Source organism: Entelurus aequoreus, linkage group LG04, assembly GCF_033978785.1.
Source record: "Entelurus aequoreus isolate RoL-2023_Sb linkage group LG04, RoL_Eaeq_v1.1, whole genome shotgun sequence".
Taxonomy (NCBI): domain Eukaryota; kingdom Metazoa; phylum Chordata; class Actinopteri; order Syngnathiformes; family Syngnathidae; genus Entelurus; species Entelurus aequoreus.
The window spans coordinates 53,598,223-53,611,608 of record NC_084734.1 but is presented as its reverse complement, the minus strand read 5'-3'; the positions used below and the strand labels follow the sequence as shown (position 1 = coordinate 53,611,608).

Sequence of the window (13,386 nt, the reverse complement as noted above, 5' to 3'; positions counted from 1 at the left end):
TACTGCATTATGATGATATATTATCATATTGAGACCGAGGTGTCACCAGGAAAATAATTGCCACTCCCCTTGAATTTAAAGACAGCATAAGTCAGTTCCAGGCAGGTAATAATAGTGTTTTTCATATTCATTGTTTTCTGTTTGACTAATTTCACTTGATCAAATATTTTTTTAAATTCGACACTACAAAATAAGAAAAGTATGTATGAATCCGACTAGGGGTGTAACAATTGGTCGATGTATCGATAGATTGTTTTATATCCCTAAATTTCAAGGTTTCCTTTTGTTAATTCAACCTAAAAGTGTTGGTTGCACTTTATTCAAATAAGATGCATTGGCCATTAATTGTTGTTCATTCATACATAATTCCCTTACAAGAAATAACAGTGGATACTGGACACTGTTCTCTACATGCCAATGTGGTTATACCTAATTAGCTTCATATTCCAATAATATACGTGTGCTCTGTGTGTCACCAGGAGAAAGATCTTGCAAAAAGAGCAGAGCGCATGCTGGAACAAGCTGACTCCCTTGGCTGTCGACAGTTTGTGACGGCAACCGATGTGGTGTCTGGAAATGCAAAGCTCAACATGGCCTTCGTGGCCACACTTTTCAACAAACACCCGGCTCTCACCAAACCTGAGAACCAAGAATGGAATGTGATGAGTAAGACTTGTTGACACACACACACAACTAAGCCCAAAATGATTAATGATTAACCACCGTCAACATTTGTGTTCTGGTTTGAGTTTTGAGGTGAGTAGATTAGCCAAAATCAAGAGCCCTGTTACTTTAGAGCAGGGGTGGCCACACTTTTTCTGCAGGCGAGCTACTTTTCAATTGACCAAGTCGAGGGGATCTACCTCATTCTAATATATATTTTTCATATTTATTTATTTATGGAGACATTTTTGTTAACAAGTTAAATGTGTTTTATGATAATACAAGCTTGTTTAACACATATAGATTATTTTCTTTCATGAAGACAAAAATATAAGTTGGTGTATTACCTGATTCTAATGACTTGCATTGATTGGAATCAGACAGTAGTGCTGATAACGTCCGCATTTTCAGATGGAGGAGAAAAAAAGTCCTTCTTTCTGTCCAATACCACATGAAAATGGTTGGTTTTTGGTATCTTATTCGTCCAGCTTCCATACTCGTTTTTATACATTTTACAAAAAAATACATTGGCGGCAAACTCTGCAGCTTGCGAGCTTGTGCACGCCAGCTTTCTGAGACTCTTAAGTTGTTAGCACAGGCAGGATGAAGCAGAGCTTTTATTGTGAAGACAGGAACTGTGCAGTCGGTCTTTAGAGTTTTGACGGCAGGTACGGCGCGACAGTCTATTGAAATAAAAAGTGTTTCTCGCCTTCCTGTCAGTGATTTTTTTCTTAATAATGATCAGGCAGCATCCAGCATCATCTCACAAGACCCTCAGGTGCTGTGAATGTCAATCAAGTGACAAAAGTGACGTCATAGTGAAGATTGATGATCGCTAATTTTGAGGTCTATTTTTTTAATGCCTGGCTGGTGATCGACCGACACACCCTCCACGATCGACTGGTAGCTCGCGATCGACGTAATGGGCACCCCTGATTTAGAGCAATATGAAAAAGTAAAAGTAAAAAAATAATCATCCAAATAATTACTTGAGTAAGAATATTCAGTGAAAAAACTATTCAAGCATTAAGTAACTTCTGATTTATTTTGTAGCTATTTTTAATGGTACTTTTTAATGGTAAACGCACACACACACACAATGGTTGTGGTGTGCGTGTGTGTTCGTGCGTGTGAGACACTAAAACAGCTTGTACTACAAAAGATGCACATTTTACAGTTACTTATGGTAACAGGGATAATGTTGGCATATCCGCAGCTAAAACATAAAAAAACACCAACTTACAGCAACATGTTTTCTTTATTTGGAAGTGGAATTATTGTTGGCTGAAATGTGAACATTTCTACTGACACATGTGACATTGCATGAAATAATGTTATTTTTCATACTTTATAAGAAAACATTAAAAAGACGTCATGATATTTTTTACAGTGTGTCGTATGAGTGCGGTCATGTGTCTTCCAGGCTGCGTTTGATTGGGGAAATGTGGTTATGTGACAGTGCCCCGCTGGAAGAAGTCTCTCTAACGAGACCAATAAATAACTATTTTCAAGTAGTAATCAATAGATTATAAATAAATATAATGATATATAAATAAAAATAGTGATTAAATTAACAGAGTAAAAGTAGCATTTCTTTTCCCCCCAAATACTTAAGTACAAGTACAAAGTGTGTTGCATTAGAACTACTCTGACAAGTACAATTTATTAAAAAATGTTCTTAAGTAAATGTAATAGAGTAAATGTAGCATGTTATTACACACCTCTGGGATTGACCTCTTCTAACTCCTCATTAGTTCAATCATGTGTCATTGAAATCTACGCCCCAGACAACATGTGGTTTATTTACTAACAGACGCAGACTTGGCTAGCAATGACAACAGATTAGCATTAGCATTCCGCTAAAACAGACACACGTATGTATTGCATATTTTCATGAATATAGCACTGAATTGCGGTCTGTTGACACATTGCTATATCACAGACAGAAGATAACCTTTATCAGATAAAATTCAGTTTAACTCAAACATTGTCCCAGAGCATGATTAATTTGAGTTTAACAGTACAGTCGGTCCTCATGTTGTGATAACATTCTCATAAATTATTTATACTGTACAAAAGCAAAGATAAAAAAATGCTATGTCGCTACACTGAGGAAGGATGACGTCACTTTTGTTTTAAAGTAAATGTTTTCTCTTCGCAAAATGTCCCATCCGTGAGGCAGACTCTTCTGATGGCAGTTCATCAAAGCAAAGGACAGTCCCAACAAAATTAAACATTGTCAAATGTTGACAAAGTGTAGAAATCAACATTGGTTGCGCACTTTGTTTAAGCCAATCCAACGTTGCGATCAACATGAGGGATAAAGACTGTGACTTCAATGTGAAAGGGTCTTCTATAAAAAGGACAGTTAACTAGCACAGTTGTGGTCACGTTATTGAGACGTCCTGTCTCTGCCTCCCTTGCAACTTCCAGTGGGTTTTTTATTGTATTTGATAGGTACTTCATGTGTACAGTGTGGCTGATTATTTAAGTCCCCACTTATATCGCCGTCGTGGAAACGGAACTCGTTGCCAAATGTGCTTCCTAGTGTTGTTTGAACCCATAACCTGAGGAGTTCTCCTGGTTTCTTCCCTTTCCCTTACAGGTGAGACCAGAGAGGAAAGAACGTTCAGGAACTGGATGAATTCTCTTGGAGTGAGTCCACATGTTCACCACATCTACGGGTCAGTTTCTGACAAAGCTGCATATGTGGAGCCATGATGCTGTTTTTAATAAACATGTTATTGTTGATGCAGAGATCTGCAGGACGCCATGGTCATCCTTCAATTGTATGAAAAAATTAAGGTGCCAGTGGACTGGGACAACAGAGTCAACATGCCTCCATTCAGGGCAGTAGGGGGAGGACAGATGAAAAAGGTAAATATGTGTATGTATAACGGCTGTCAAATATAACCAGTTAACTCAACTGCAATTAATCACAAACAATTACTGCATTAATCATGTATAAACACCTTTACCTTAGCTGCGGTCAGTGATCAGGTTAATGCATATGTCAGTGCAAAGACGAGTGAGGAGACTGGTGTGCTCACTGTTAAACTTCACTTCAAAATAAACCTGACTGAACTTTAAATAACACTTGTTACCAAGTTTTGAACAAGTAGATTATGTGCATTTTAAGTAAAAAATTAACAAAATGTTCCTCTAAGACATTATGACAGTAAAGTTGTATTTGTGGCAAAATACTGGGTTCTTTTTAAAAGTGAATTCAAATCATACAAACAAATAATGCCCTGTAATTAATCATGATTAGTATATATATCTATTTGTATGTAGATGTGTATATAACTACTTAACAACTTCTTACAATACAGATATTGGCGCTTTGAGTATTGGCTTATACCATTATTGATTTGATAGACTGTCAGTTATTTTGTAGTGTGGAATTTTAGAAAAGGTTTCATCAAGTGAAATTGATAGTTATTATTAACTGTCTGGAATGAATTTATGCTGCAATTTCTAGCGATGTCTTGCTTTTGAAAATATGACTGTATAACTTGTACATCACAAAGTAATGCTGCTTTATTGTTTGTGATGTCATGTCCAAAATTGACTGTTTTCATACCTTGTTAGTATACTGTCAATTACTGAACTATATATGAAAGAGACAAAACTAAAATTAAAACTGCATTCTGCGTTGAACGGGCCCTCTGCGTTCACGCGAGTTGGCGGGAACGCATGACTCATTCGGTCACATCCTTCCCAATGCCCAGACCCAAAAACTCAGGAAGATCGGACCATTTGGAAATAAGTTAATTATAATTTTCAACCACAGGGGTAACATATTGGTGTTGATATAAAGCTCTAGTAATGTTCAGTTCATTATCAATCTGGAAGGATCATAATGACATTTTGATGGTTGACGGTAATGAGCAGGTTTTTCCCGCTCAACCACGAATGGCTACTAACAGGTACTGACCCATCCAGCACTCCAATGTATCGTCATCATTTGAACCAATTCTTAGCAATATCTCAATTTGTGAAGCCAAGTTTTAAATGTTGAAAGTTTTGTGGCAAGCCATCAAATTAAAGTGCCACGGCCACGTCCTATGGCCTAGGCAAAATTCCATTGCAACTTATCATCGGCCATCAGTCTATTTTATTTTAATTGTGGTTCATTTGGTCAAAATCCCCAGGAGTTTGTTAAAGTGAAACCTCTTTTTTTGGCAAGATGGCCAACTTGCTGTTTGTTTTCAGACATGGCTTCTTGACTTTTACACGTGTCCTTTTGTGAGTTACTTTTTCAAATTTTCAAGGGGGTGCTAGAGAACAACATTTGAAATGACCCTGAAAATGTCATATTTTTCATCGGACCTGACGCTCTTGCAAAAATTTGCGAATTTTCCTGCATGTTATGTGCCTCAAAAATGCGATGGAAGTGGGAGAAAAATATTAAACAAAGCAATTTTAATAGGACTTTTGCAGCTTTTGTTGCTCGGGCTCTAATCAATGTTTAAGATTAGCACAATGTGGTGGTGTTATTCCCCTACAACATTCTCACTTTTGACACATACAATACCAATATTGATCTGATATGATGTTAGCATGACTTATACATACTTTTATTATTTTGTAGTGGGGAATGTTAGATAAGGTTTGATCAAGTGAAATGAGTCAGAACAATGGTAGATATGAAAAACACTAACCTATTATTAAAAAATGACTTAAGTGGTCTATAAGTTCAATCAATCAAGTTGAAGTGGAATGCTCATTGGGTTTTTTTTGGCGACACCCAGTGGTCACAATAAGTAATTAAATCAAGTTCATTACGCAGTAGGTTGAATGATGCGGACATGTTTGTCTCTGCTTTGGTGATTCTGTATGTGTAAGTAATATGCAACTAGAATTATTTGATAGTTGTTTATATTAACAAATGTGCTGTTTTAGACTACAGTATTGTTTGACACTTATTATACATTTGTCTAGCTTGTACCCCATTGTGTGCTTGCTTAGCTGTTGTGTATCTACTATGTCTAAGTAGCCTAGCCTACCATGTTTAGATTTTGTAAATGACTTGACTAAAATACAAGAAAAGATCAACCTTGTGTGCTTACTGGAAGATTGTGTAATTGTAGACTGTAAATTGTCAATAAGTGTGAATGTGAATTGTGTGTAAATGTTTCTTGGTAACCACTTGAAGGTCTACCCACTTCTTGCCCCAAAGTCAACTGGCATATGCTCCAGCTTACACATAACCTATAAAAGTAAATTGAGTTCTAATGAATGGGATTGAAAGTATTTTATTGTGTGTTTTGTGCGGTAGATAGAAAACTGTAACTATGCTGTGGAGCTGGGAAAGGAAAAAGCAGGTTTCTCCCTGGTTGGAATTGGAGGACTGGATGTATTTGATGGAAATCCCACTTTAACTCTGGCACTGGTGTGGCAGCTGATGAGAAGGTGACACAAACTTTTTTAATGACCATCCATCCATTTTCTACCGCAATGTGACAGGAAATGTACATTAAAGTTCATAATCTCATCATTGATTGTGATCCTAACCCAGGTACACTTTAAATGTTCTTGAAGACTTGGGGGACGGACAAGTTGCAGGAGATGATTTAATCATCACATGGGTGAACAAGACTTTGGCTGAAGCCGAAAAGACTTCTTCAATCAAAAGCTTTAAGGTAATTAAAGAGAAAGTATAGCATTTGTTTTACATTGTACCGTGTTTGTACTCGTGTGTTTGTACTCGTATGTTTGTGTCCAGGACAAATCTCTCAATACTAGTCTTCCAGTTTTGGACCTAATAGACGCCATTCAACCCGGGAGTGTAAACTTTGAGCTGGTTCAAAAAGAAGATCTAACGGATGAAGACAAACTCAAGAATGCCAAGTAATAAAGCGACACACTGCAAACATTCACTATGTCATCACAAAACAGCTTTTGCTTGTTTTAACACAGCCGCAAAATATAATAAAATGTAATGAATTCCCCGCTTATGATGGTGACATAGCAAACATGCAGAAGTGAGCAGATATATACTAAAATGAATGTGTAAATGGATTGGACTGAGCAGCTAGGACAAATATGTGTGCATTGTTCTCCTAGGCTGCAGTTAGTGCCATTAATTGTTCTATGGTTGTCGTCACACTTTTCCCCTTCAAATATTGTACTTCTCCCAATAGTTAGATTTTTGAAGCTTTGGAATTTGACAGAAAGCATGAAGATAGGAATTATTCTTTTAATTAGGACCCTGCCCTTCAACAGGTACGCCATTTCCATGGCGAGGAAGATTGGCGCCAAGGTGTACGCCTTGCCTGAGGACTTGGTAGAGGTTAACCCCAAAATGGTGATGACCATCTTCGCCTGCCTGATGGGAAGAGGCATGAAGAAAGTTTAGAGGAAACATGGCCGACGACAAGCCACTGACTTTCTTCTTTTGCAAACTTCATTTTGTGGGAGCCAAATAGAAACATGCTGTCAATTTGATAAATAAAATACAAGTTTTCTTTGATGAGTTGTTATTAATCACAATCACGACTCTACTCTGCAATATTGTAGCCTCAAATAGTATCAGTGCATGCTGCAAAATGCCTGGAAGTAGGAATGGACTTGTTTCCAAGAGACTACTGTAATATTTTACAACTATAAATATTGTTGACATTTTATACATAACAGGCAATAGTCAATGTTTAATAAAACACCTTTAAACGCAATTCTTGTCGAGTGATTTAATAGCTTACCAGTTTTATCGAGAGAAGAGCGGTCTCTCTAGTAAGACATAACTTGTTTTTTAAACTGGGGGAAGAAAGTTGAGTGGGAAGGACAGTGCTGAGAAGAAGTGGATGATACTAATTTTTTTTTATTATTATTTTTTTTTTATAATGTCCTGCCCAGCTTCTCGGGCAAATCATATAGCAGATGTAGATGCCCATATCGGCTGTTCACATTTACTTTACAAAAGAGAAGTGTAGGATACTTCTCTTGTTGCCTTACTTGTATTTTGACTTTATTAAATGTATTTATATTATAATTTGGTGCAGCCGGGCCGGAGCAGGAGGGGATAGAAAGAGAGAAAAAGGAAGACAGAGGGGGGAATTGTGGGGACAAGAGGGGGATTAGACAGAGAGACAAAAACAACAACAGCAAACACAACAACAACAACAGAGCAACATCAGCAAATACGACATGTACAAATATGATGGTAAAAGTAATAGCAAATAAGCAGCTAGCAAAATTTTTTTTTAAAAAATACAGAAATGACAATGAGCATTATTACACTAAAAATGGAGCAATATGAATACCAATAGAAATAGTGCTATTGATAATAAACAATACCAGTACTTTACCTTTATTATCAACAATACAATTGTTCAAATGCAACAATACATATACGTAATGATAACTTGAGATACGAAAGAATGCAGAAAAATGGAGGGGAAGAAAGAGAAGCAACCTTAACCTTGTAGATTGTTATAGTAACAATAGGTTAAGCTTTGTCAGTGTGCCATGTGTTATACCCAGTTTACCCTAGGGCAACAACGTTAATATATGTTTGATGAAACGTGATTATGTGCATGAGTGTATGTGTGCATATGTACTTGTATATGTACAGTATGTGTATGTGTGCTTGTACAGTGAATGTATATGTACAGTATGTGTATATGTGTGTACAGCGAATGTATATGTACAGTATGTGTATACAGTATGTGTGTTTGAACAGTGAATGTATATGTACAGTATGTGTAAATGTGTGTTTGTACAGTGAATGTATATGTACAGTATATGTATGTGTGTGTTTGTACAGTGAATGTATGTGTAGTATGTGTATGTGTGTGTTTGTACAGTGAATGTATATGTACAGTATGTGTATATGTATGTTTTTACAGTGAATGTATATGTACAGTATGTGTATACAGTATGTTTGTATAATGAACGTGCGTGTGGATGTACGAACTTTGAGTGTGTAAATATGTACTGTATTTATTTGTATATGTATGTGGGAGCGTAGGTACCTATGTATGTCTGTATGTATGTGTGTGAGTATATGTGAATTTGCATGTACAATACATTTGACTCCCAGTGTGTGCGGGAGCCAGAGTACGGCCCCAGCCTCCCCGAGAACCCATCCCACAAACAGTAGGTGTGGTGCCCAGGGAACCAGGGGCCACCGCCCCCACGCAGCCAGCGACAGGAACCCCAGAGCCTGGCCCACCGTGCCGCCCACAAGGGCCAGCAGCAGGCCGCAGACAGACGCACCCGGCAGAGGACAAGGCACGAGAAAAACAGGGGGCAGCCAGACCCCAAGCCAGCGAGAGACCACACCCCACACGGACAGAAAGGCGGGACGCCCCGCCCGAGGGGCCCGGAGACCCCCCGCAACCGGACGGGAAGACCGCCCCCACGAGGCCCCCCCCCCCCCCCCCACCCCCGGAGAGCGCGGCGAGGCCAGCCCACGGCCACCCCACCCAAGCCGGCCGCCACAGGACCACCCAGCATGGGGCCACAGGAACCACCCACCCCACCCGCAGGGACCCCAACGATGGAGATGGAACAACCAGCAACTGCCCCGCCGAGTCCCCCCCCCTGAGGTAGGGGAATAAATAAATAAAATAAATAAATACATAATAATAATAATAATAATAATAATATTAATAAAATATATTTAAAAAAAAAAAAAAAAAAGGGAAAAAAATAAATAAATAATTAAATCTATTTATAAAAAAAATAAATAAATAAATAAATAAAAGAATTAAAAGAAGATCACAGACATGCTGACACACAAGGTCGCTACCCCAACAACTGGCCGACTCGCAGCACCTCGGAATACCCTGCAGCACCAAGCCACCACAGTAGACGCAGGGACCAGACCCAGCAGGCCCCAACCAAGACGGCACCCGGAAGGGATGGACGGCGGGACCCAGGAGCTCCAGACACGCAGTCCGGATGCAGTAGCCTGAGGCGCCGACCCCCACCCGACAGGCAGGCCCAGAACGTACCCCCAGAAATATACATACATATATATATACATACACATAAACATACACATGTACACATACACACACATACACATGCATACACATACACATATATATACATACATACATACATACATACATACATACATACATACATACATACATACATACATACATACACACACACACATACACATACATATACACAGTTTGTCAGCCCCGACAACCACCATGCGCGCGCGCTGCCACCAGTCACAACATCAGCCACCCCCCTGCACCAGACCCAGCAGCCACGGGTGCCCACACCACAAACAAACGGCAGCAGAAACAGCAGCCACAACACCCCCAGACAGCCAGCACCACCCAATCAAATCAAAGCGATCAAAAAAAAAACCGCGACCGGCAACCACACGCCAACAGGATCACAGAGACCAGCCAGTGCCAGCCCGCCAGCAAGCCCAAACGCCAACACGCAAACAAGAGACACCAACACCCCCCCCCCCCCGCCAAAAGACCCCACCACCCCAACCCAAACCCGCACAAACACACCACCGCCCAAACAACCGAGACACAGTATCCAGACCAGACACGGGCACCGCGCCGCCACCACATCAAGTCGCCAACAGAGACCCCACAGCGCAAGGTCGGGCCACACGGGCATGGACCCCACCCAACAGGAAGCGAGACCCGCGCGACGCCACACACAAATAAATAATAAGATTAAACAAAAATAACAATAATTAAAAAAATAATAATAATAATAATAAAATGAAATACAAATTAAATTAAAAATAACAAATACAAATAATTAAATAAAATAAAGTAAGTCAATAATAAAAATTATTTAAAAAAATAAAAAAAATTAAAAAAATATATATATATACATATATACATACACATACATACATATACACATACACATACATACATACACACATACACATATATATATATATATATATATATATATATATATATATATATATATATATATATATATATATATATATATATATATATATATATATATATATACATACATACAAATACACATAAAAATAAAAAATAAAAATAAAAAAATTAATAAAAGCCTGGCAGGCCACCAGAACGCAGTCCCTGGAATCCGCGCCGGCCGACGAGGCAATGAGGGGTGCGCCGAACCCCAACCCCCCCACATGCATGTGTACAAGGCCCCCAGAGTGTCTACTGTGTAGTTAAAATTAGGAGGTCAGCCATTACAGCCGACCTCCAGTCCCTATTGATGCGTGTACTGTAGCGTGAGTGAGATATGTATGCTTGTGGGAACTAATAATGCGATTAAAATTGGGGGACATCAAGGTCTTGGTGGGTCCCAACCAAGCCGAGCCCTCCAAATCCTAAGTGTCTAATATGCAGCTAAGATTGAGGGATGGACGAGCAGGGGACAAGACAGGAGGACCGGAGCCCCATAGGAGGCATCCTCAACCCCCCGCCATGCCTCCCCGCAGGACAATCCCCCAAAGTCCTATATTTGTGTGACTGTGTGTGCTATAAGTAGGAGGAGTAGAGGGCCCGGACATCCCCCCCAGTCCATGCGGCCGACAACCAGGAACTACGGCCAGGAAGCCGCCCCCCCCCCACGGCCCGTGACCCACACCAGACCACTTTAGCGTGACGTCACGCGAGCCCACCCCCGCCAAACAAAGCCAGCCCCCGCCCGCCCCAACCCAACCTTGCAGAGCCCATACCAGCAACCAAACGCAGAAAAACTGCACAGCCCCATGCCCAATGCAAACACCGCATCCCGGCCATCCACACAGCAACGTACCCATACGAGTTCCGGCCAGGGGATGGCGCCCCCCAACTGGGGAAGAAGTCAATGCACCCCGTCCGCACGCCAGCCCCCAAACCAGCCGTCAAGCCAACGCCAGCCAGCCCCCACAACCCCACAAGCGCACAGATACCAGCCACAGTCCCCCAACCACTCCAACCCAACACAGCGACGCCACCCGCTGGCAGTACCACAGCAACCATCACCACCACCGCCCGTCCGCAGTACAAACACCCGCGGCCGCCGAAACCTGAAACAAAAAAAAGCGACCTACCCCGTAAACCACAACAACGCACACCCCCAGCTACCACAGAGGCCGCCAACCCACCTACCCCAACTCATCCACATACAGGCCAATCGATCCACCGGACATCCACACCCATACACACACATACACATACATACACACATACATACACACATACACATATACATACATATATGTATATACACATACATACACATACACACATGCATGCATATACACATACACACACACACACACACACACACATTTATACACTTACATACATATACATATGCACACATATACACACACATACATACACCAAAACAAAACAAAAACAAAAACAAAAAATATAAAAAATAAAAATAAAAATAAAAATAATAATAATAATAATAAATAAAATAAAATAAACCGTTTAAATACAATAAAATAAAAATAAACATGAGGCCTGGTTGCCAACAGTGTCCAGCGCCACCAAACCCCGCAGCCATACCCGCACGTCCAGGCCCCCCCGCCCACCACCCACCAGGCACCCCATCCGGCAAAAAGCCATAAGGGCCCAGCCCCGCACCCACAGCCGGCATGCCATGGCATCTCTGCAGGCCTGGTGCCGCGATCAGGATGATACTCATTGAATTAAAGGAATCAAAAACATGAGCGCGTGTAGCTAGCGAACTTGGCGAAGCAGTTCCAAGTGTATCACTGCTAGTCTGCACCACATTGAAGCAGGATGAGTCGTTAACGCCAAAAATACTGTACATTACATTCATGAAATTACTGTAGTTGTTCATACTACATGCAATTTTATTGTTTTTGATATATTTGATATATAAAAGGCTTTCTTTTTAAAAGGCATGTTAGATGCTACAATTGTGCTGTTTTGGCATCAGTTATTTTAATGCATACAAAGTTTTTCAAAGTTCCAGCTGTGTGTCTTTCAAAAGCAGCCATTGTGTGTACAATCTTATCAAAAAAGGCACGTAAGATGAATCAGGCATTTAAATTAAAAGGTGAATATCCAAAGATAATATTTACGGCAATATCTCTTTCTCCTTTTTATACCTTTGATTGATAAACTCACAAAAGTAGTACACATTCTCACATTCCTGCAAATATTGGATGACATCTTTTCTGTGGACAACACTGGCAAAATGACACTTTGACACAATTCAAAGAAGTCAATGTACAGCTTGTAACAGTGTCAATTAACTGTCCACTTGAAACAACACACAGACGATTATGTTTTAAAGCCAATATCACATATTAAAACAGATGTTGTTGTAAAGGACACATAAGTAACTTAAATGTCACACAATAATCAAAGATACTATTAGTCCAAATCAAAACTTTTAAATAAAACTTAACATTTTTGTTATTAACGTTATTGTAATTAAAATACAATAGAAAACTGTACTTGAAACACAACCAAAAATTGTCAAAGCACAACGATTGACATTGTTACACATAATGTGAGGCACTGAATGAAATCCCACAGTGCGGAGTCACACGTGTCTTTTAATAGTCCGTCCTCCACGGGGAGTAGTGGAAACAAAAAAACAACAGTGCCACGAAAAGAACAAAAAGGCACAGGGGGAGAAGTAGACCAAAATCAAACAATCTACATAGCGAGGGCTGAGTTGCAGGACGTGAAGGCAGAAAGTTACACTGGATGGCACAGAGGAAGTCCCAAAAATACTAAACATGATAAATGACCTCCCGGTAACAGT

General features: G+C 40.1%; 1 protein-coding gene across 1 annotated transcript in view; it reads left to right on the top strand.

The window, feature by feature from the left end:
• Window positions 1-7,138, top strand: part of LOC133648833 (plastin-3-like) — a 25,390-nt gene extending 18,252 nt beyond the window's left edge. Inside the window, exons 10-16 of the mRNA XM_062045304.1 lie at window positions 480-666; window positions 3,269-3,347; window positions 3,420-3,540; window positions 5,945-6,078; window positions 6,185-6,308; window positions 6,392-6,516; window positions 6,892-7,138. Of these exons, the coding sequence (XP_061901288.1) occupies window positions 480-666; window positions 3,269-3,347; window positions 3,420-3,540; window positions 5,945-6,078; window positions 6,185-6,308; window positions 6,392-6,516; window positions 6,892-7,024 (903 nt within the window). The 3' untranslated portion in view covers window positions 7,025-7,138. The remainder of the gene's footprint in view (window positions 1-479; window positions 667-3,268; window positions 3,348-3,419; window positions 3,541-5,944; window positions 6,079-6,184; window positions 6,309-6,391; window positions 6,517-6,891) is intronic.
• The last annotated feature ends 6,248 nt before the right edge of the window (window positions 7,139-13,386 follow it).